Source organism: Hylobates moloch, unplaced genomic scaffold (genome assembly GCF_009828535.3).
Source record: "Hylobates moloch isolate HMO894 unplaced genomic scaffold, HMol_V3 SCAFFOLD_21, whole genome shotgun sequence".
NCBI classification, from domain to species: domain Eukaryota; kingdom Metazoa; phylum Chordata; class Mammalia; order Primates; family Hylobatidae; genus Hylobates; species Hylobates moloch.
In genome coordinates, this window is record NW_026652296.1 from 22,903,262 (window position 1) to 22,927,578 (window position 24,317).

Here is a 24,317-nt window from a genome sequence, read left to right on the forward strand (position 1 = left end):
GAGTACTAAGACATGCTCTGCCAACCTGGTACCAGGTCATAGCCTTGTACTTTGGTCAGATTTTCGAAGAGAAGCTCTTGTCAAGGGTGCCTGTGCTGTCCACCCAGACTCCCAGGTCATATCTGGATGGATGCTACACATACTTCTTCCTGAAAGGCTGTCACTCGTGTCAGAAGAGCAGTCATAACCACTTGGTAGACCATCATCTGCTCTACTTCTAAAACATATTAGATGGCACTGCTGCCCTTACCTATCCTGTGGGGAGACAGGAGGAACACAAGGGACCCAAATAGAGGGCAAGTCAATAGCTGGCAAAAGTGAGGCAGGGATACATACGTGTTTTTCCCCTTCGATCTTCTTGTCCGCCACCTGCATTGCACCCAGATATTTAAAATGCAACTCCATTAGTCTGTCAACCTGAAAGAGAGAGATTTCACAGGCTTGAGTGAAAAGGAAAGACAATGCACAGCAAGAGAACAGTGGCACTCCTATTCATCTCACTGTCGCTCCTTACCAAGAGAGACCCACTCCAGCACTCCTTACAGCGGATGAGAGAAGCTTTGCTTAGGGACACATCAGGAATGGATCAAAGGGCTGGGGCAGAACAAAGCAAACACTTAGGATGAATGCAGTTTGAACCAGGCCCATTCCCGAAAGGAGGCTATGCATTCTCAGCCCTTCTAGAACTCCCAGGAATGCATGTTGTTAAAAACAAATAAATAAATAAAAATTCAAGTCTCTTCTTGCCAAGAGAAGGAGCTTGAAGTTACACACTTGATATTCACTTAGAACTTTACAGAAATTTCTTTTTTCAAACTGAAACCTTTCATGTTCAGATTCTGCCCCAGAGCTGATCTTTTTTTAAAAATGCCTGAGTAAAATCTTTTTAGTTGCTTTTGAGTCAGAAGAGAGAGCAAGAAAACCTCCTTCAGCAACTTTAAAAAAGGCCCTGACTTTTGCTTGGCAATAACTTAAAAATCAGTTTTAAGTTGAGAAAAGTCATGCTTCAAACATGGCTTGAGGAACACTCAGTGGATTTGAAAAAGTTTGTTTTTTTCCCCAAGACTCCAAAATGACTGAAGAAGCACTGTGAAGCCAGCCCAGACTCCTGACTTATCTTTTTATCAGGCTGGCACCACCACAGCCCTTGGCAACTCTGGCATTCATTTACCCAGGAGCTGATACTGGTTGGTTAATAGGTGATGTTCCTGCAACACGCCATCAGACAGTCTGAGAAGACTGTGGTCAAACCTTCTCTAGCCAGCACTGATGACCCTAAGACCTTAATGTTTCAGCTTATATTTTCATGACCATTATTTCCTTAAACCTTAAAAAAAAACCTGACAAGGTGTGCAGGGAAGACAGGTAGCAAACCCCATTTTAAAGATGAGGAAACCAAAGCACAGATGTTAAATGATGTCACTAGGGTGACGTGACTACTAAGATCTCCGTGTCCTAACTTGATGACCTCTTCATCATGCTATACTCCTGGTGAGAGTAGAAAAAATGGTCAGAGGTAGCTCAAAGAGACAGTCCTAAACCTTTCTTGGGTAAGTTACATAATGTCTCTAAGCTTCAACTGCCTTGCCTGTCAATGCGAATAATAACTATACAAGGATAAATAAACCACACTGTTATGAGAATATATGCAACGATGAAAGTCATCTGCTCTATTATCCAATCCATAGTAGTCACTCAATAAATGGTAGCTCTTATTACTATTAAAAATCCTACCGTCTGGCACACTAAAGATACAAAATATCCATCTAATCTCATGCCACTGCGTTCCCAGCTTCCATAGCCCAATCCATCTAATCTTATGTAATTGCGTTCCCAGCTTCCATAGCCCAAACCATCTAATCTCATGTAATTGCGTTCCCAGCTTCCATAGCCCGATCCATCTAATCTCATGTAATTGCGTTCCCAGCTTCCATAGTCCAATCCATCTAATCTCATGTAATTGTGTTCCCAGCTTCCATAGCCCAACCCATCTAATCTCATGTAACTGTGTTCCTAGCTTCCATAGTCCAATCCATCTAATCTCATATAACTGTGTTCCCACCTTCCATAGTCCAATCCATCTAATCTCATGTAATTGAGTTCCCAGCTTCCATAGCCCAATCCATCTAATCTCATGTAATTGGGTTCCCAGCTTCCATAGCCCATTCCATCTAATCTCATGTAATAGCATTCCCAGCTTCCATAGCCCATTTAGGGCAGGCTCTACCATTTCCTTATCATTATCTTCATTTTATTACCACCACCTTAGTAAGACCTTATCTAATTCACTTCCCACTGACCCTTCAAGATGAGTATTGACATCTCCATGTTGAAGCTGGGGAAACTGAGGTTCAGAGTGGCACACATCTCAAAAGCAGCGAAAACAGGTTCAAATCTCAAGCCTGTATCCAAAGCCAATGCTCTTAATCACTTTGCTATGCTGTGCAGCAGCCCTCAACAAAAATCCTAGTCTAATCCATGCTCTTTGGGTCTAAAAATCCCCCTCAAGTACTAGTGGTATCATCTTCAGGTGTTACTACTCCCAGGAGAATACATTTGGAGATGAAAAGCCGAATAACCAGAAAAGCCTTTGACATGCAAAGCAACAGGGCCCAGGTGCCAGAAAAGAGAATTTTAGGGTAGGACCACTCAACCCAGTATCCCTCAGATCACATCAGGTTAAGAGCCTTTCTATCAGTCCCCGTCCCATCTTTACAGTCCAACAGTCACCCACCTTCTCGCTGTCATTTTCAGTGAATTTATTCAGAAGCCGGGTTCGCTGCTGCCCTCTCAGGTTCCGCAGGAGGGAAGCCAGGATCGAACAGACATGCTCTGGGTTGGGAAAGAGAAAAGAGAACATGCTGAGATCAGAGCAGTAATTATTACCTCTCTTCAAGCCTCGTCTGGTTCTATCGAGGGCAGAATAAGTAGGCCTCTCTGACTGCTGCTATTGATTAATAAGACAAGAACCTAAATTGTGTCACTAAAAAACCCAACTGATCTCAAAAAAACTCACAAAAAACATATTCAAAAGGGATGATATCCTCAAGGACAACTTGAGCAAGTGAATCAAAACTAAGCTAGAATTCCTTTTCTGTCTGGAATTAATTGATTTCTATTGTCCACAACAGAATCTCAAACTAATCCCACCTTTACAGAAATAACCTGTGAATAGAATATGAACACCAGCCATGACATGAACAAATAATGGATAAGACATGTTGTATCGAATTTTCAAATTACCTTATAACTCTCCCAAGTAAACAGCCTGGAATTAAATATGAAATATGACAGGCACCCAGTGCTATCACTTACATTCTGGTGCAGCTACCACCCCTGCTTCAAGTTTAAAGGTGGCTGTACTGTAAGCACTTCAAAACAGTTAACAGGGCTTTCTGAGTTCAACAACCCAGCAGCTTCTATTATGAAATACTATTCTTCTACTCTTGGAAGAAGAGGGTAATTGAAGGGTATATTATAGGCTTCAGGTGTAAAGGGATTCTTTTCTTTAAAAAGAACTTTCAAAAAATCAAGAATAATGACCTTGAAAAGGAGGTGACAAAAGTCTACTCGTGGAGAAATGGCAGAACAAAGTTTATTTTGAAATAAAATGCTCACAGTGTGAATAACAAACAGTTTATTTGAAAACTGAGGAGCATCTTCCTATGCCAAAGTTACCTTGGGTTCCCAAGAATGTCACCTGACTACTGAGGTCACAAGGAAACATTCTTACTTCTCTGATTATAGCACGGATATAATTTTGTGCCAGTGTGTTTTTCTTCACTTAATAAGCATTCCCCACCCCCTCGTTTCCCTAATTTCTTAATGTTGGAGTTATTCCGTCCTTAGATTTCTATTTTCTATCTATATTCACTTCTCTGGTGATCCCATCTTGTCCTACGGCTTTGAAAACCATTACATGCTGACAACTCACAAATTTGAACCTACAGGTCAGTCCTGTCCTCTGAATGCTGACTCATATATTCAACTGTCTACCTGCCCTCTCCACTTGGCTGCCTAACATCCTATCAACTTTTTTTCCTTAATTTTTATGTTGAGACAGGGTCTCATTCTGTCACCCAGGCTGGAGTGCAGCGGCACGATCAAGGCTCACTGCAGCCTCGACCTCTGAGGCTCAATCAATCCTCCTGCCTCAGCCTCCCGAGTAGCTGGGACTACAGGTACACAACACCATGTCTGGCTAATTTTGTATTTTCTGCAGAGATGGGGTTTAGCCATGTTACCCAGGCTGGCGTTGAACTCGTGGCCTCAAGCAATCCACCTGCCTTGGCCTTCCAAAGTGCTGGGATTACAGGTGTGAGCCACTGTGCCTGGCTGATTCTTTTAAACTTAACATGTCCAAAAATAAGCTCCTGGTTTTCCTCCCTAAACCTGTTTTCCACAGTTGTTTCCATCTAACTAACGGCAACCAGAATCTCCAGTTTCTCCAGCCAAAACCAGTGAAAATGCTCTTGATTCTCTTCTTTCTCACGTCCCATGAGAAGCCTCATCAGCTTTCCCTTCAAATCACATCCAGTATCCCAACTCTTCTGACTACTTACCACCACTGCTACTACACTATCCTTGTCCACATCACCATCATTTCTTGCTTGGAATAGTCAATAGCCTACTAGTGAGTCCCTCTGCTTCCACCCTTGTCCCCTTTGGCCTAATCTCCACAGAGCAGCCAGCATAATTCCTTAGGTTAACACCTAAAGTCAGGTCTGTTTAAAACACTCCAGTGACTCCCCAACTCAGACTAAATGCTGCATCTAACGTCAGGCTGTTCCCGCCTCGGGGCTTCTGCACTTGCTGTTTCCTCTGCCTGAAATGTTCCTCGGCAGATTATCTGCATGGCTTACTCTTTAAATCTGGTTTTACTCCACTGTCATCCTCTCAGCGAGGCTTTCCTTTGACCACCCTATTGAAAAATGCAATGCCTCACATGGCGATTCTCAAGTCTTATCTGCTTTATGTTTCTCTTCGTCATGTGTTACTTTCCAAAATACTGTATCATTTATTTATTTATTCTGTTCACCATCTCCCTTCAATTAGAATACAAATTCCCTGAAGGCAGATATTTTAAGTGTGTTCTGTTCATTGCTATATCCCCGGTTCTAAAACAATGTCTGGCACATGGTAGGTGTTTTGGGAATACTTGCTGAATGAATGGGAAGAAAGCAGACTATCAATATAAAAGTTTTCAGTGGTGGAGGTGGCCGTGGGGGCAAACAGGCCACTTTTGAATTCTGGATATGTTTCAAATGCCTTCAAATATCTTTTGCACTTTTATATATAATGCCTATCCCAAATTCAGAGCAATACTACCTTTGCATTGCTAATATGCTTTCAAATTGTTCAGTTACAAGATGGTCCTTAAAGAGTTTTTATACGTGGGAGTAGGTAAACGGCTTTTTCCGAGGGCGCCATCAATTTCAATAACATATTTCTAATTGGTAGAATCCATTTTTTTAGGTATTGAAAATAAAACATTTTTCTTAAAATATGCTGTGGACAGAGGTACTATATACCTTCTCAAGACCCCAGGCTCCCCCAGTATCTTCCTTTCAACTTTTATGTAAAGCTGGGATTGAGGTGGTATAACCTCCGTCTGCCATAGTCACTCACTGGGGTGGGGTGAGGGTAGAAAGTAGTGGAGAGAACGGGCCCTGCCTTCACAGGAAGGCAAAAAACCCCATGAACCCAGGGTAAGGACAGTGAGCTAATAGAGCTCAGCTCAGGGTGAGAAAGTAGGATAAGAAAGGAACATCTGTGAAGATGCACTTGAGGAAAAGTGCTCTGACCTTTGTGTATGCCAAGGAGAGAAGGTTAGGGGCAGGAAGAATGAGGGACAGAATCAACTCTGTAATCTTGTGCCAACCAAGTTGGAAGTAGCTGTGATCTCTTCAGCTGGTGAACAGATATGGGACAGGCCATAATAAATGCAGTGAATTCTAACAAGATCAGTTCTAAAACTTTGGAATTACTTAGTATGACAGCTGGTGACAACATCCTGGTATTATATATATGACAATCTGACAACCACAGAGGAAGAAAAAAAAAATCAGAGCCAAAGTTCTCATCGATTATTTGAGCCAAATTTCTCATTGTATGATGGAAAAACTGAGGCCCAGAGAGAAGTGACTTGTCCACAGAGCTAACTGGTGGAGGAGGTAGAACTCAAACTTCAGATTACCCACTCCCTCATTCACTGACCAGTTTACCTCTGTGCCTAGCAAGTGCTGAGTGTACAGGGCCAAAAACAAACAACACAGCCCCCTAACCTGAAGGAGCTCCTCATTTAGTGAAGAAAACAAAACAGTTATAGCACCGTGTAACAAGTTCCATTACTGAGGGAGGCAAACAGGACATGGGCAACATAGAGGAGGGACAACTAACTTCCAAGGATTCCCACTGGACATAACCAACAACTGAACATCTTAAAAAACAAAGAAAAGCCATAGCCAACAACAAGGCAGAGAAAAGGAGAGAGCATTCCAGGCAGAAGGAACAATATATGCAAAGGTCAGTTTGAATGGAGTGCCATGTCCATGTTGGAGAGGGGAGGCCAGTGAGGGGGGCAAAGGCTGACCATGCAGAACAGGGGCAAGGGCCTACCAGTGAATTTTAAGCTGGGGAGAGACAGCACTGGATCTGAGTTTACACCAATCTCCTCGGTAGCCACAGTCTTTTCAGAGATCAAGATCAAGAAAATGTTTCTCTTTCCTGATAAATTTTTTGTATTTCCTTATCAATGTTCCTTCTTTGCCTGGGCTATTAGGAAGCTCAAAGATGAATTTATACTCAACCACAGAAAGTAATTTCTTTTATTGTTCTGTTGTTACTGATTCCCTTTACCCCCTACCAATGGAGTTTAAAATAAAAGCAATGGATGTATGAGGTAAAAATCAAACTACATGAAAAGGTACAACATGTACTTGATATTTATTGAGCATCTATACTAATATATTTCTTTTCCCATATTCCTTCCACGAACCCATTCTTCTCTCCCAAGAAAAACTACAAAGTACCTTGTGTATATTTTCAGGGGGAAAATTTTGCATTTCATATATATAAATATTCCCTAATATATCTTTCCACATCAGCACCCACACTTCATTTTTTAAAAATGGCTATCTAGAATTCCACCGAGCTTATTTATCACAATTTTAACTAGTGCCCCATTCATTGGTATTTTAGGTAGTTTCCAGTTTTGCATTATTTTATTCTTTCTATTAGAAGCAATGCTGCAATGAGTATACAAGTCCACATATTTTGGCTTACTTTTGCACAAACATTCTTAAAGCATATTCCTAGTAGTGGAATTAGAGCATCAAAAGAAATTTACATATGAAATGTTGAAAGATACTGACAAACTGTCTTCCAAAATGGCTGTACCAATGACATACCCACTATTAGTATATATATGAGCATCTGTCTTCTCATATCCTCGCTCAGATTGCATATTATCCAACTTAGTAATTGTGACAGCCCAGTAGGTGAAAAATGAGATCTTCTTTTGATTAGCATGTTTTTGTTCTTGTTACGAATGAGGTTAAACATCTTTTCCTATGTGTATTAGGGTTCTCCAGAGAAACAGAATAGGAAATATAAAAATGTACAGAAAAAGATTTATTATGAGGGATGGGCTTGTGCAATTATGGAGACTGAGAAGGCCCGTGATCTGTTATCTGCAGGCTGAAGGCCCAGGAAAGCCAATGGAGTAGTACCAACCCAAGCCCAAAGGAATAATGTTTTGCCAACGATTTGGGTATCCCACAGCCCAGTCAACTTAACATAAAATTAACCACCACACTATGTTTATTTGCCACTTGTATTGCTTTTTCTTGAACTGCCTGCCCTTATCCTTTGCTCAATTTTGACTTCTATGAACTCTTTATAAATTAAGCATATTACCCTTTTCCACATGTTGCAAATAGGTTCCCTAATTTAACATTTGTGTTTTGACAAATTCTTATTCAAAGCTAAGATTTAGTGCCACCATATTGTTTTGGTGAAAGCTCCTTCAAATTCCTATTTGAACGTAAGTAGGGTATAATAATAACTGTCATCATTTTTACTGTTTATCTATGCCAGTAGGCTTGAGTCTGTACACAATTTTTTCACTGAATCCTCACAACTAAGCTGTGGAAGAGGTACTATCCACATTTCCATTTTATAAATGTGGAACCCAAGGCTCAGCGAGATTAACTGACTTAAGGTCATGTGCTTGAGTAGGTGGCTGGATCTTAGATCTGAATCTAAGTCGCCTGATTCCAAACTATAAGCTTTTCCTACCATGTTATGCTTCCCACATATAAAAGGCAATCATCAATGCTATTAAAGAAGGAAGGTAAATAAGACCATGCAAAGCCTGAAAATATGCCTCATATTTGGGCTCACCATGCCCAAAAGACAGACACTATGTAAATGTGGATTTAAAAATTAACAGTTTTAACAAGAGTAAAATGAAGTAAAAGGCCATATGGAATAAGACATGAATAACAACCCTCTTTCTCTATTTTACAGAATTAGTCTTTGCAGAAGCAATTTCCACCACAGTCTAAATAAAGAAGAGACTTTGAGTTTCAGGCAGTTCCACAAAAATACGGAACCAGAACTTCTCAATAATTTTCCCTTTTAATCTTGCTGATTAAGATGGATGAGAAGGAGCTGCAAGAGAATGTTCTTTATATACCTCAACAAGATGGGGGCGGGAGGGCTGGGTGCTGGTGGCGCAGAGAGGGTATCAGGAGCTGTAATTTTCAAAGAGAAAAATGTAATAAATAGAATAACCATCTTCCTTGGCAGCAGATGACACTGGCATGCATTTCCACAGCCCACCCCAGTCTGGAGCAACGTATACCATGATCAATTGCAATGGTCTACTAAGAATAAATGACATTTACCTATTTGGGATTTTAAGTGAAGGATAGGTTGCCAATTGATGCCTATGCCCTTCTACCTCTCTATCTGGATGCTGAGGCACGCCACAGGCTACTGGTGCTGGCCAGATAGGGAAACACTTCAGCCACCCCAAATTTACACATATATACACACACTGAGTTTCATTAGCTACTAATAAATGTAGCTTCCCTAAGAACAGATTTCAGCCCAAGGTGGTGTCAATTTTTCATGCACCAAGGAGACAGCGAGAGCTGCTGGCATAGGGAGCAGGGGAGATAACAGGTTTATCTGCTGGCCAACACTGCTCAGCTGCTCCGTCATTTCGACAGAATAAAATGGAGGTGAAGGATGGTTATGGAGCTGTCAATGCAGATAGGGTGGACGTGGTAGTTCCCACTGCAGAGAACAGCCTCTAAGGGAGGGCCCGGGAAGTGCAGAAAACCCACACGCGTGTACACACACATACACACATACGGAAGCAACAAGGCTCCACCAAGGGGAAGGCCAGGCAAATCTACATTTTCAAATCACTAGTTAGGGAGGTAGGCAGCCTGGCATCTAGGTGGAGCAGTACAGAGCCAGGATTGAAATTGTGCCAGCGAGAGTCCCTGCCTGCTGGGCTCCCTGCTCAACAGTCATACCCTACTTACGTTCAACAGTCAGACAACTGGCTGCCTCAGACACTAATTACTGAAACCTCCTGGAGGGAGGCTCTGGTCCACCCTTTCCCCAGCTCAGCTCTCTTCAGGGCTTCTCAAGGATGATTAGCAAAGGGTTAGATGCCTGTTTCTATGTGAGAGGGCTAAAAGTTTGATTTTCCAGGGGGCAGTTCGAGTTTTATAATTTTCAGAGCTGGAAGGAGGGTTAGAAATCTCTTATCTGATTATGGGGTTCTGAGTATGGAAACAATAGCCCTGAGAAGGAATGTGATTTGCCTCAGGTCTAAAGTACCTCTGTGGGCCACTGGAATCTAGATCTGCATTTTTTTCCCTCCAAATCATGACAGACATTTGAGACTGATAAACACGGAGGCATGCTACCCCTCCCAAAACACATACACGAATGTAACATTTTCCATGGAGTTTCAGATCATTCACATCTCTTAGTGATGGCTCTTTAGTTAAGAACCCTTGATCTAGTACACCCAAATCAGAGGTCTTTCCAGAACAGCACAGACTGTGGCAGTCGCTCCAACCAGCCATTTATAGTGTACACCATTTTTGTGAAGAATGGAATGGACGGGCATGTCTCATGCTTACTCTTTAAAAAAAAAAAAAAGTATGATCCACATTCCAGTAGGTGTTTGGTTAACATTACCCATTCTGTATGAGGAGAGCGATTTATCCATAGACAGGACTGCTTATGAGTAGGCCTATTATGGTTCCATTGCTGAAAAAGACACACAGGTACATGGAGAACACTAACTCCTGGGATCTGCTCCAGACATGCCAACAAGTGAATTAATTAACCTTATGTGGGGACTCAGGATCACAGGGACATGGATTCAAATCTTATCTCTGGCACTCACTAGCTGGTTAAGCCACAAGCATGGAGCTTAGCCTCTAAGTCTCAGTTTTCTTATTTGTAAGCTGGGGCTGTCCCTCCCATCTATTAAACCCATTCTTTCAAATGTGTATAGTAGGCACTCAACAGACAGCAGTTTGAGATCTGTTGTACTGAAAAAGAGAATCACAAGGGATTCGCTCACCTACGCACCTGTCGTAGATCACCAGGTAACTCCTTCCATACTGCAACCTGATCACATGTCTGTCACTGAACATGTTTCAGTCAGCCCTGGTCATCCTAACTACTTCCTGCAGAGAAAAACAGAAACCTAGATTGCTTGGCTCTCTCAGCTGGCAGGGCTATTTTCTCTAACTCAAGATTTGTTCTAACCCTAAAATGGAGAAAGGCCAACTTCGCTCAGACTCTCTAATCCCACAATAAATTAAAATAAAGTGCTTGTGTGTTGTTGGCTATAAAGCCAAATAATACAAGATTCTGGGAGACCTGCAGACAGCGCTAAGGCAGGTAGTGACTATTTACTAGTAAGTTGAAGGACACAGCACATCTAAGTAGAGATAGTCCTACCTTTTAATAAAAAGAAATGTACTTGGCCGTGATAATTATTTGCCTTTTGGTCTTCCTGCAAGAACTGAAAATACAATGTGTGATCTGTAAAGAAATGAAGATTAGCTTCTCCTTCTAGAGTTTTATAATCTTAGGATAATTACAGCGCATGAAGTGGTACGTCACCAGCCCTCCCTTTACTCAAAATTCTGAGTACCAACTATGTGCCAGGCAATGTAGCAAGTACTAAGACAACAGCGATGAAAGCTAGCCCACTCTAGAGAAGCTCGTCATTTTATGATTAACGCTAAGAAATAAACAACTACAGCCGGGTGCGGTGGCTCATGACTGTAATCCCAGCATTTTGGGAGGCCGAGGTGGGCAGATCGCAAGGTCAGGAGATCGAGACCACCCTGGCTAACATGGTGAAACTCCGCCTCTACTAAAAAATAAAAAAAATTAGCTGGGCATGGTGGTGGGCGCCTGTAGTCCCAGCTACTCGGGAGACTGAGGCAGGAGAATGGCGTGAACCCAGGAGGTGGAGCTTGCAGTAAGCCGAGATCGTGCCGCTGCACTCTAGTCTGGGTGACAGAGCAGGACTCTGTTTCAAAAAAAAAAGAAAGAAAGAAAGAAAGAAAGAACTACAATAGAGTACACAATTAACTGGCATGCATGAAAAATACTCAGCCCATATGTGAAGGGCCCCTAATTCAGTTGGGGTAGGAAAGAGGAAGGCCTGAGTAGGAGTGGCTACACACTGGAAGTTAAGAGGTCAGAACTGAGACAGAAGAAAAACATTTTCCTCCGAGACTCTGGGAGAGATGCAGGGCTGAATGTATTACACTGGCAGGTGAGTGGCCGTGCGCTAGCAGCTTCATGTTTTCAGTGGTAAAGGTGGTGGACAGAAACCAGAATTTGGGGTTCTATGGGCACACTTAGTTTTTGAAGCCTAGAACTGGGCCACATTCTTGGAGTCAGGGATAAATGGAATACAGATGGTTCCTGATTTATGATGGCTTGACTTATTTTTTGTCTTTACGATAGTGCAAATGCAATATGCATTCAGTAGAAACCGTACATCAAGTACCCATGCAACCATTTTTTCACTTTCAGTACAATATTCAATAAATTATGTGATATAGTCAATACTTTTTAAAAAAAATAAAATAGGTTTTGTGTTAAATGATTTTGCCCAGCTGTAGGCTAATGTAAGGGTTCTGTGCATGTTTAAGGTAGGTGAGGCTGAGTTATGATATTTGGTAGGTTAGGTGTATTAAATGCATTTCTGACTTACCATATTTTCAACTCAGAATGGGTTTTTTGGGACATAACCCCACGGTACATTGAGGAGCATGAGTCCTATGTATATTAACAAGTCACCCAAGGAGGGAGTGGTAGAAGGAAAAAAGTGACAAAGTGCACAGTAACAATCCCTAAATTTGACTTTCTTAACCTTCTGTGCCAAGAGAGATGCCTCCAGATCCTAGAGGGGTCCTGCTGGAACCTCTGTTGAAGTTTTAATATGGCGGGGCAGGGGAAGACTCCGTTCACCAGAAAGGAAGAGGAGGCCCTAGCAAGCGGAGCTGGGTCACAGGAGGAGGCTTTTAGGAATCTTTGGCACAGGACTCATTCATTTACTCACAAAATAGGTATAAGAATCCTACAATGTGTTATGATTCATGGCAGAAAATGCTATGCGAGATGAAGGATATGTTAATTTGCTTGATTGTGGTCATCGTTTTATAATATATACTATTCATACATCAAAACAAAAAGTGGTATACCTTAAATATATAAATTTTTCACATGTCAGTCTCAATAAAGCTGTTAAAATTAAAAACAAAAAAATTACAATTGGGTTCATGCTTGTAATCCCAGCACTTTGGGAGGTCAAGGCTGGTTAGATTGCTTGAACCTAGGAGTTTGAGACCAGCCTGGGCAACACAGTGAAACTCTGTCTCCTACTAAAAATACCAAAATTAGCTGGGCATGGTGGTACGCTCCTGTGGTCCCAACTACTTGGGGGGCTAAAGTGGGAGAATCATGTGAGCCCAGGAAGTCAAGGCTGCAGTGAGCCATGATCGCACTACTGCACTCCAGCCTGGGTGACAGAGCAAGACCCTGTCTCCTAAATAAATACATAAAATTACATTATAGAAAATGACAGCAAATGGGACAGGGGCAGAAACTAATGATGGAGAAAATGCTCTCCCAGCCAGAGGAGCTACGAATGGTAGGAAAGGTAGCATCAGAGTTAAGACTTGAAGGACAGGTATAGGGAAGAGGGGGAAATGACAGCAAGAATATTCCAAGCGGACAGACCAACATGAAGTAAAGAATTAAATTAGAAAGCACAGGATATGTACAAAGAACTGGAAAGAGATCAATGTCACAGGAGGGAAGGAAGGATGAAAAGTAATGAGGCTGGAAAGATGGGGTGCAGATCAGAGATAAATATGAATGTTGGACTATGAAAAGCAGACCCTCACCATCACCCCAATGGCCTGGCATTTACCTAGCCTAGCCTAGTTGGTCGCTCTGCCCACCCAGCTTCAGAACCTGCACCTGCCTTCCACAGCCCAAATGGTTAAGAAAGACACACATGGGTCAGCCAGAGTTCTATTCTTAGGATGGAAATGGTCCCTGCACTCCAACCTATCAGGCCCATATCTTGGCAAGATCTTGCAGGGCCACTTTAAAATTCAAGGCCATGCTGCAGAGCTGCCTTTGTTTCCAAAGAACATCTAAGGCCATTAGCTCTTTTGTTTTAAGGAAATCAAACAGCAGTGTTCTTCTCTCACTTCCAAAATTATAGCCTGTGTCTGTTTTATTGTTGAACCTTGCCACCCACCTGCCCCTGCCCCCTGCCCCCCAGATGGACAGACATCCTGGCTTCTGATAAGACTCTAGATGCAAACAGGATGTTTAAAATACCCTAATTAGATCGATCTTGACTTCAGCAGTGGTGTGTTGGAATACAGATTAATCTGTTCCATGTCTGGCACTGGCAGCTGAAGTAGCAGGAGGCCCTGTCAAATCAAGCCATAACATTACACTCCTCTGCCTTTATTATTATTTTTTTCCCTTCTTACATTTCATTATAATGGACATCTGCCTAGCAGGGGATGTGGCAACCCAAGAAGAGTCACGCGTGTGTGCTCAGCCACTCCGGCTGAATATTGATACCCTTCTCAAGACAGATGGATCTGTGTGAGCATCTATATATAGCCCCTTTTAACACATACACAGGGTATATAGATTCCTATTCTTCACAAACACTGAATATTGCATAGGTGGCAGGCACTGGGCTAGGGGCCAGGAACTTCAAGAGGCCACATCGATTGCAAACCTACTATGTGCCTGTGTGTGCTTTACACGTTATCTCATTTAATTCTCACAACAATCCTATGAAACACATTTTATTAGTCTCCCCATTTCACAGACAAGGAACTAGAGACTCAGTTGGGAAAAGAAATTTGCCTTCCAGGGTCTCACAGCTAGGAAGTGACCTAGTTAGTTCCACCATAATACAACTTGATTGTTTTCCTCAAGAGTTAAAATATATCCAATAGGCATATTAAAAAAAAAAAAAAGCATTCAACCTCACTAGTAATGCAAGTAAAGTCATGAGATAGTTTTGTGTGGTGAAGCTTTCAAACACCTAACGCTTGGAAGGATGTGTAGAGATGAGCTCTCATTCTCTGCAACACATGTGAGAGCTTATTGTGTTGTACTGGAACTACCCTGTTACAGGAATCTCAATAGACGGTAAACTCCTCAAGCCTGAAACACCAGGCCCACGTCTCAGTCATATCTGTACCTTCAGTGTCTAGTCCTGTGCTATGAGTTCAACGAATGCTGAATGTGATATCATAACAAACCACCATGGTAAGTTAGCTTGAAGAGGTACGTATGCATAAAAAGGGAGTAACTGACTCCCTGAGAGGGTCTGGATGAACCAAATCATGAAGAAGGAGTATGGAATTTATCAGGGAAACAAATGGGGAAACGCATTCCAGACCAAACACAAGAGATTTAGAGGCCCGGAGATATGAAGGAACATGGCATGGGGTGGGCTGCAGGGGATGGGCAATAAGGTGGAAGGTGAGGCAAGGGAAGCAGGAGGCCTGCACACTCAACTACAGAGTGTGGACTTTCTCCCACAGGCCCTGCAGGATGGATGATGAAGATAAGATGCATGACCAGGTCTGTGTTCCACGAAGACCATCCTGGAACAGCTGCAGGGATGTACACTGGAGGAGAAGCAGGGTCAGATCCAGATACTACAGAAGCACAGGCATCAAGCACAATCTCCTGCACCCGGGTATATCTAACAGTTAATTCTCCCCAAGCAACAATGGAAGTAGTTAATGATCTTCTGGAAAGAATCCTGATTCTTCCCCTGAGAAAGAAGGAAAGTCTGCTATAGAGAACGCTAGAGTTAGGGGACAAGGATTCCTAGTCCATATTTTGAGAAAAATCTTCTCTGTAACTCTGAACAGGTCTCTTTTCCACCTATTCTCAGGGTCTCAACATCTTTGTCTATAAAATGAGGTGGCCTGGATGATTTATAAGGTCCTCTCTCAGTTCAATTATAAGATCTTAGTTATCAAAAGAGATATGAATAGCTACCCAATGACCTGGCAATTCCACTCCTAGATATTTACCCAAGAGATCATAAAAACATATTACCACAATAAAACTTGTATAAAAAATGTTTATAGCAGCTCTGTTCATAATGGCCTGCCAATAGGAAGAATGGAAAAATATATCCACACACTGGAATACTACCCAGCAGTAAAAAGGAACAAATTACCAATGGATATAACAACCTATGGTGAATCTCAAAAACAGTATGCTAAGTGAGAGCCTAACCCAAAAAGAATATACACTGTATGAGTCCATTGATAGGAGGCTCTACATGAGGCTAACCTACTCTACGGTAAAAACTCAGAATAGTGGTTACCTCTGTGAGGCACAGGGAGGGATCTGCCCAAGAAGAGGCATGAGAGAATGCTCTGGGGTGGTGGGAACGTTCTGTATCTTGACATAGTTTGTATTTATCATCACTCAAATGGTGCACTCTAGATCCGTGCATTTTGCTTTTATTTAAAAATACGTATTATACATACGAAACTCAGTTAATTTATATGCATGCTAAAGTGTCTAAGGATGAAGTGTAATGCTGTCTGCAACTTACTTTCTACATCAAAAAACAACATGGATGGATGACTGAGACAGACATGGATAAACATGTGGTGAGGCAAATACAGCAAAATGTTAATTGTAGAATCTGGGTGGCAGGTACATGAGTATTTGCCGTAGAGCTCATCCAACTTTTCTGTATGTTTGAAAATTATCTTAAGAAAATGTTGAGAAGGAGGCAAGAAAAAGTGTGCACTTGGAATATGAATGATGAGATACCCAAAGGCTATTTTCCAGAAAGCAGTTTTTATGTCTGTTGTTTGAAATTTTCAATGCCTTTTCCATTGAAATAGGTCCATCGAAACCCATTTAATGTGAAATATTGCCAAAATTAACTCAGTAGTCTCATCTTTCATTTGTGATGAGGCTCCACAAGCATTGTCTAAGCACCTACTGGGTGCAAAGCAATATGATAGCTGTTGCCTTTGGTTAACTCACTTGTTTTCACTGTTCCCATGGGATTCCATTCTCTTCTTTCAGAATATTCCAGCGCATTATGGATTTTAAAAGTGTTTAAGTGTTACCTTAACTAATTTACAGCACTGTATCTGTGGGAAAATGTGCCTTGCAGCAAGAAGTGAGTATGTATGCTCAGGAAATGCTTTTCTGTGCTACATTACTTCTCTCTATGAACGCAGAGGGAACAGACCGGAATGACATGGCATCTGACATCACCTTTCAGAGCTTGAGCGGAAGGCATGAAGTTTCCTAGGTCAAGTGTTTGTATATTAGGGAAGGCCCATATCTCAGATGGGTTGAAGGAGAGGTCCACGAAGCCTTAAGTGCTTGCGATGTGTGTACACAGCCGCCTCCTGTGGAAAAGGAGACTCCAGCCTCTAGTTTCCTTTCTCATTTTCTATGGCTCCTGCAACGGGCTTTGTCAGTGAAACCAACCCCATCGCTACAGTGGCAGCAGTGTGGACTGAGGAAAAATGCTAATTCTGGGGAGCACCATGAAGAATGAACTGGGCACCAGTGACTTGAGGAACTCAGAGAAGGCCTGGCTAAACTCTGCCCAAGAGAGATGCTCTATACACCAAGGGGCAGCAATCAGACTGGCTGAGACTGCCAGTTGCCTAATATCCATTCTCTTACTACTTTTTTTTTTTGAGATGGAGTTTTGCTCTTGTCGCCAGACTGAAGTGCAATGGCACAATCTCGGCTCCCTGCAATCTCCACTTCTTGGATTCAAGCAATTCTCCTGCCTCAGCCTCCCAAGCAATTGAGATTACAGGCGTCCGCCACCACGCTCAGCTAATTTTTGTATTTTTAGTAGGGATGGGGTTTCACCATGTTGGCCAGGCTTGTCTTGAACTCCTGACTTCAAGTGATTCACCCACCTCGGCCTCCCAAAGTGCTGGGATTACAGGCGTGAGCCATCACGCCTGGCCTCAGTTTCTCTTTTTATTTAATTTCTTATTTTTATTTTTTGAGATGGAGTCTCACTCTGCTGCCCAGGCTGGAGTACAGTGATGTGATCTCAGCTCACTACAACTTCCACCTCCCAGGTTCAAGCGATTCTCCTGTCTCAGCCTCCCTAGTAGCTGGGATTACAGGTGCCTGCCACCATGCCCGACTAATTTTTGTATTTTTAGTAGGGATGGGGTTTCACCATGTTGACCAGGCTGGTCTCAAACTCCCGACCTCAGGTGATCTGCCCGCCTTGGTCTCTAAAAGTGCTTTGGGATTATAGGCATGAGCCACCACACCCAGTCCATTCTCTTATTTCTTAGTCATAGAACCCATTTTATTTGGAGGGATACTGTGACCAGCTTAAAAAGCACACACACAACAATTACAACTTCCCTTATAGTTAGGTATGATCATGTGATTAATGTGAGGTCAGAGATTCGGGTTGAACTGGTATTTGGGACTTCCCGGAGGGGACACGTGTCCTTCTGCCCTTCCTTCTCCCCTTTTTGCTTTCCCGCTGTTTGGAATATAGACGTAATAACTGGAGCTCTAGTAGCCATCTGGGACCATGAGGCAATCTTGAAAATAGAAGCCAGGCACTTTTATAGGTGCTTGGGACACATTAAAAAGCAAACAAACATCCCTGGCCTTGTGATAAAAATGGCAGAATAGAATGACAGAAGGAACCTGGGCTCCCAATGACACCACGAAGCTGCCATTCCAGTCCTGCTGACCTCTGGACTTGTTTTACCTGAGAGAGAAATAAACCTTTATGTGATCTATTTTGTTTAAATCATTGTTATTTCTAGTCTCTGTTACTAACAATCAATTACAATTCCTGATACACTAATCCAGTAGGTTCTTTTCTAGGAATTTCTAAGTAGGGCCAAAAGAGAGCCTGAGAGTCCTGAGAATTCAGGCGTTTACCCCAAGCAAAGCTGAGTGCATGGTCGTAGTCATTTTTGGAAGCAGCCACACAATCCAGTGGGGAAGGTCCTAGTGCCAAACGCAACCACTGGTGAAAAGGTGCATTCCCTTCTTTTCGCCTCACTGTCAAGGGTCTCCTCAGAACACTTTCCCATTATTACATATGGACTCCGAAGAACCTGGCTGGAAGCAGCGACACAGTTTTTTATCATTAACTCACATCCTTGTAATAGCAGAAATATTAATAAATGCCTGGAGTTTCAGCACCTTTATTTTATCTTTGTATTCCACATTTACTCACCTTAGCAGCACCTACACCTGGCAGTATGCTGAGGAAGTGCTATGAGGCTGGCTTCTGAGCTTCAGCCCGAGTCCTCTAATGAAGATAGCTATACGTCAGCGCAGCTGGTTCACTTTGGTTTCTTGCAGCGCATCACTTTTAGCAATAGCTCATCTAAAGTAATTTAAACTGACTTTGTGCCCTGGAAGCTCTTCCAGGATTTGAAAAGTATATTATATAGTTACCACTTCTCTCCCTACCCCCACCCAACTAAACACGTAGAAAAATCTTTAGATCCTAAAATGAGACTTTGTTCTTTTGTAAGGAGTCCTTTTCAGTGGTTTGCTCACTGTCTTCTCAACTAGTCCTGGACAGCATGCCAGGGCCTGGAGCCACACACCCAAGGCTGAGCACAAAGGCTCAACTGGGAACTTCCCCACATTCTCCCTCATCAGCAATGTCTTTGTTCTTCCATTTCCCCACTGTCCAAGCATCAACCTACCCTGGTGCAAGAGAGCTGAACACCGCAGTCCCAATGCAAAGAAGGTGTTCACACTCCTCTGAAAATCTTCCCTGGATGCCTGCTTTAGACAGAAATTCAGTTGGTGGAGGAGGGGGCCTGTTTCTAGGGCCTTCCACGAATGATCTAAACCTACCTCTTCACTGCTTTCATCTTACGCGACAGTCCTGCCTTTCTGCTCTTCAAACAGCCGCTCCCTCCTCCTCCTATTCTTCCCACATTAAGCAGCAAAGTCCTCCTTGAAGCTGCTGCAGCCTCACCAACTGTTGAGCTCCACACACACTCACACTCCCTCCAGGCTCCAGGGCTTCAGCTGATTTCCACAGAAACCAGAAAAACTTGCTGCAGACCCAAGGCAGCCTTATGTTCATTTTCTTGAAGTCTGACTTCTTGACCCTTCTTCCTTTAGCCAGTCAGGCGGCAGTTAGAGGACAGGAGGAATTTCAGCACTGCACTAACATAGCTCTTTCTTTTCTAGTCTCAGACTAACAAATGAAACCATCCTATAATCTTTCATGCTCAGAGACTACTGGAAAAACAGGCAGTCATCTCTGTAGTGAAAATGCTTCAGGACCACATTCTAACAGGGATCAGACTCATCACCGAGAGGAGATAAAATAACCCAGTGAATCCTCAAGAACATACTGTATTTGTGAAGAATGAGTCCATGCTGTTTTATTAACCGGGTACAATCAACAATATATATTGGTAAATATATTAAGTACTTTATTGCCATCATCATTTTCTCCAAAGTTAATCTTTCTATACACCCAGTGCAACCATTTTAGAATTGTACAAATAAAGAACTAAGGGCCTGCAAAATCTGCGTGCCTTTCCAGACAGGTCTTTCTGAGGAGCGAAAAACCATTTATTAGTACTGTGTGCTGGATTCACATGCTGGGTGCTTCATATACTCTTTCTCACTTAATATTCATGACCACCCCGGGAGTGAATTATTCTCCCCATTGTACAGATGTGAAAAAATAAGGCCCAGAGAGGTTATGAGCCTTACCCAAGTTTTCAGAGCTACTGAAAGCCAGAGAGTCTTTGATCTCACTTCATGAGCCAGCTTTCTCCCTACCACCCTAAATCTGCCTTCCTAGTAGTAAACTAAATTTACTAGCACCCAACTTTCCAGGGTGCTGCTTAGCAGAATGAGTTGTGAGAAATAAGCAGAGAGTCCATTTTGAACAAAGCTATAAACTGAAACTCCAATGTCCCTTTGCTTTATATAAAACAGATGGTTTCCGGCAAAAACTAACTTCAAAGTAATTTCTGTGAAACAAATTCTATTTGTCTACCACTATGGAATCCAAGATGCATTCCCAAGGAAGGAGCTCCCCAGCCCACTTCATCATAAATACTTGGTAAAAGGGAATGACGGGCAGCCAAGGCAGATGCTGGGCATGGCTGCAAATCAGCAGCAGTGCGTCCTCGCTGGCAGCAGTATTCTATAACTCCCCTCAGCCTGGCCATGTCATCTTCTCTGTTCAGGGAAGACACCCACACCAGGGCCACAGGAATTCTTCCTGCTCCTAGGCAGCCTCTGACATCACCCTGGTAGCCCCTAGAAACTACGTGTGGTAGAGTTAGACACACGCTGGCACAGGAAGCAGAAAATACAGATTTTATTCTCTAATAAGCACAGTAATAATCAGAAAGGCACACTTCCTTTCTGGGACTCAGTTTCCCCAACTGTCTATTGAACAGTCCTGAGATCTGGAAGATCTCAACAGCTATAAAATTCTTCCCTTTCTCTATGACAGTGGTTCTCAGTGGGGGGTTGTGCAGGGCGAGGGGTGGGAGGATTCCACTGTTTGAGATATTCTGCAATTTTTATGTGTGTGTTCATGATGACTGACTGCGGGTTGCTACTGGCATCCAGCTGTGGCAAGAGGCCAGGGATGCTGCTGAACACTCTACTATGCGAAGGAGAGCCCCCCACAACAAAAAATTATCTGGTTCAAAGTGTCAATAGTGCCAAGGGTAAGAAACCCTGATCTAAGTTACTTCTGGCATCTAATGGTATACAGCTGAACTATCAATAGATTCTATTGCTAACATATATATTCCAGCTAGGAAAATGCCTAAATCCAAGGCTCTTGCTCATATCAGTCATTGATTTTATAAATTAAAAATTCCACAAAAGGTAAAATTACATGATGTCTAAGGTTGCCTTAAAATATTACAGGAAAAAAAGAGGGGAGGCGAATAAACAAGATTGGCAAAACGTTATTCACTGAAGCTGAGTGATGGGTACATAAGGATTCAATATATAATTTTCTCTACCTTTGTATATTTCTGAAATTTTCCCTAATAAAAAGGTTTATTTTTTCCTTTTGATTAAGTCTACTTAAAGGGATATAAAGGACAAAAGGGATTACTATCCACCCCCACGCATAAGGCATAGTCCTTGCCTAGCGGAGCTCACAGCTGAGTGGAAACTAGCAAGCCAACCACCACTATACAAAACGGATGCTGTCGGGAGCATAAGAAAGGGAGCAGTCTCAGAAACAGAAATGGAAAATCAGAAGAGGCTTCAAGGAGGAAGTAGGATGAGGGAGATTTCAAAGAATAAGTAATCAGTCTTACAGAGATGTGGGTAAAAGATCATCTCAGTCAGGGGACGCATCCAATGTCAAGACGTGGAGGAGAGAAAAGAGTAACGCCGGGAGGGGCTTCCCTAGTTTAGGCTAGGTGGAAACGGTAGGGGATGAGCAAGAGAAGGCCAAAGGGGCAGGTCTTCTGTCATGCGAAAGTCTAGATTTTATCCTAGACCTGTATTAAGACCTGAAAGGATTAAGCAGCAAAATCACACGATCTTATTCATACTTTACAGCCACCAGAGGCAGTTCATTTGTGTATTAGTTCACGTTCACACTACTATAAAGATACTACCTGAGACCGGGCAATTTACAAAGAAAGGAGGTTTAATTGACTGACGTTCTGCCTGGCTGGGGAGGCCTCAGGAAACTTACAATCATGGCAGAAGGTGAAGGGGAAGCAAGCACCTTCTTCACAAGGTGGCAGGAGAGATAGAGAGAGCGCATGGGGGAACCGCCACTTTTAAACCACTGGATTTCGTGGGAACTCCCTCATTATCACGAGAAGAGATTGGGGGAAACTGGCCCCAAGATCCAATCACCTTCCACTAAGTCCCTTTCTGGATATGTGGGAATTACAATTTGAGATGAGATTTGGGTTGAGACATGGAGCCAAACCATATCAATCTGTGTCTTCTGGGACACTGGAAGGAGCATAGCATAGACTGGAGAGTGGCAAGAATTCCAATAGTAAGGAGAAGAAGGTTGTCGTTATCTGAGAGAGGAACTAAGGGGAGCAGAGTTCCTACTGGAGATGGTATGAATTGCAAGGAGATTAAATTCAAGAGGTACTTATGTTATTATGTTATTCCTAACTGATGTCATTAAATGAACTCCAAAGCAGAGACAGAAAGAAATATTTGCCTTAAGGAAACCGAAACCAGGATCAACACAGAAGAATCTACAAAAGATCTTAAAAGGGCAGGGTGCGGTGGCTCATGCCTGTAATCCCAGCACTTTGGGAGGCTGAGACGGGTGGATCACCTGAGGTCAAGAGTTCAAGACCAGCCTGGCCAATATGCTGAAACCCTGACTCTACTAAAAATACAAAAAAATTAACCGGCTGTGGTGGTGCGTGCCTATAGTCCCAGCTACTCAGGAAGCTGAGGCAGGAGAATCGCTTGAACCTGGGATGCGGAGGTTGCAGTGAGCCGAGATCACGCCAGTGCACTCCAGCCTGGGCGACAGAGAGAAACTATGTCTCAAAAAAAAAAAAAAAAAAAAAAAAAAGATCTTAAAAGATAAAACGAATTTAGTAGATTTTAAAGATGATACTCAAGGAAGACAATAATATGTGGGCTATGGCTCCTTCTTGACTCTCCATTTCTGAAAATTTTAGGCTTATACAAAAGCTATGACACTGTGGCTAGAAGTGTCTGCTCAGGCTGGTGTAGGAGGGAAGCCAATCATAATTCTGAATGTTAAAATCCCAAAAACGTAATTCTGGAAAAAAATACTTTAAAAAATTCTTTAAAGATACTTATTTATATTTTTAAAAGGGGCTTATTTGAGAAACATATAAAAACACGACAGAATACTTCATAGGCCACTTTCCACAATAAAATAGGCAATAATTACATATGTATTTTTGCAAGCATAAACACTCAGGTATACCAATGACAGTGGTATGGGTATGACAGTTAGGAGCAGACAAACCCTATTCATAATGAGGCAGATAAGTAAAAAGGAAAATGTACAGGTGAATATCATTAGGGTTGGTGATGGTGTGCACCCAGCTTTATAATTTCAGTCACCTGAAATATTGTGATGAATAACGTAAGTCTTGATGAGATCAATCAAAAATAATGATGGGTCACCACTGTACATAAGCAGTCACCCAAAGAGCCTAGATCTTGAGAAATTTTACATTGAACAAATGCAGATACACAAAAAGACATCTCTTCATTTATGGGGGAAGTCTCAACATTTTTACATACACACACAATGCTTATACACAAAGGTGATGTTGTGATAATGCACTTTTGTCAAGTCAAATTTGCAAAAAATGCATAAAATGAATTAGAACTCTCTAAAAGTCCCTACACAATTTATACCTGCAGTATTGGAAATGATGCAAAGATGAAATATACAGCAAAGTGAATTGTAAGAAACAATGCTAACAATTGAAAATAGTGGTGGGGGGAGCCTAAAAAAGGAAAAAAACAACAGAAAGAAAATTTGACATATGAAAAGTATATTACAGAGACAGATTATGGGCAGTTACACAAAGCTAGTCCATAAGAGGTGGTCGACTTTCACGATCATTAACTATATTTTCAAGTCTTGTGTCACAATAAATTGAATTCACATTCATTTTCTCTGGTGCTGCTCTTTTTGAAGTTATTCTGATTCCCGTGATTCTGATTTTGAGGATTTTAGAGTTCAAGGATTT

The 24,317-nt window shown here is 42.2% G+C and overlaps 1 protein-coding gene across 4 annotated transcripts in view; it reads right to left on the minus strand.

Annotated features, from left to right (window-relative positions):
• CTNNBL1 (catenin beta like 1) overlaps nt 1-24,317 on the minus strand; it is a 179,035-nt gene that overhangs the window by 29,230 nt on the left and 125,488 nt on the right. For all 4 annotated transcript variants that reach the window (XM_058433222.1, XM_058433220.1, XM_058433221.1 and 1 more), the window contains 2 exons: nt 2,735-2,832; nt 337-417 (listed from right to left, as the gene is read on the minus strand). In XM_058433222.1, the coding sequence (XP_058289205.1) occupies nt 337-417; nt 2,735-2,832 (179 nt within the window). The remainder of the gene's footprint in view (nt 1-336; nt 418-2,734; nt 2,833-24,317) is intronic.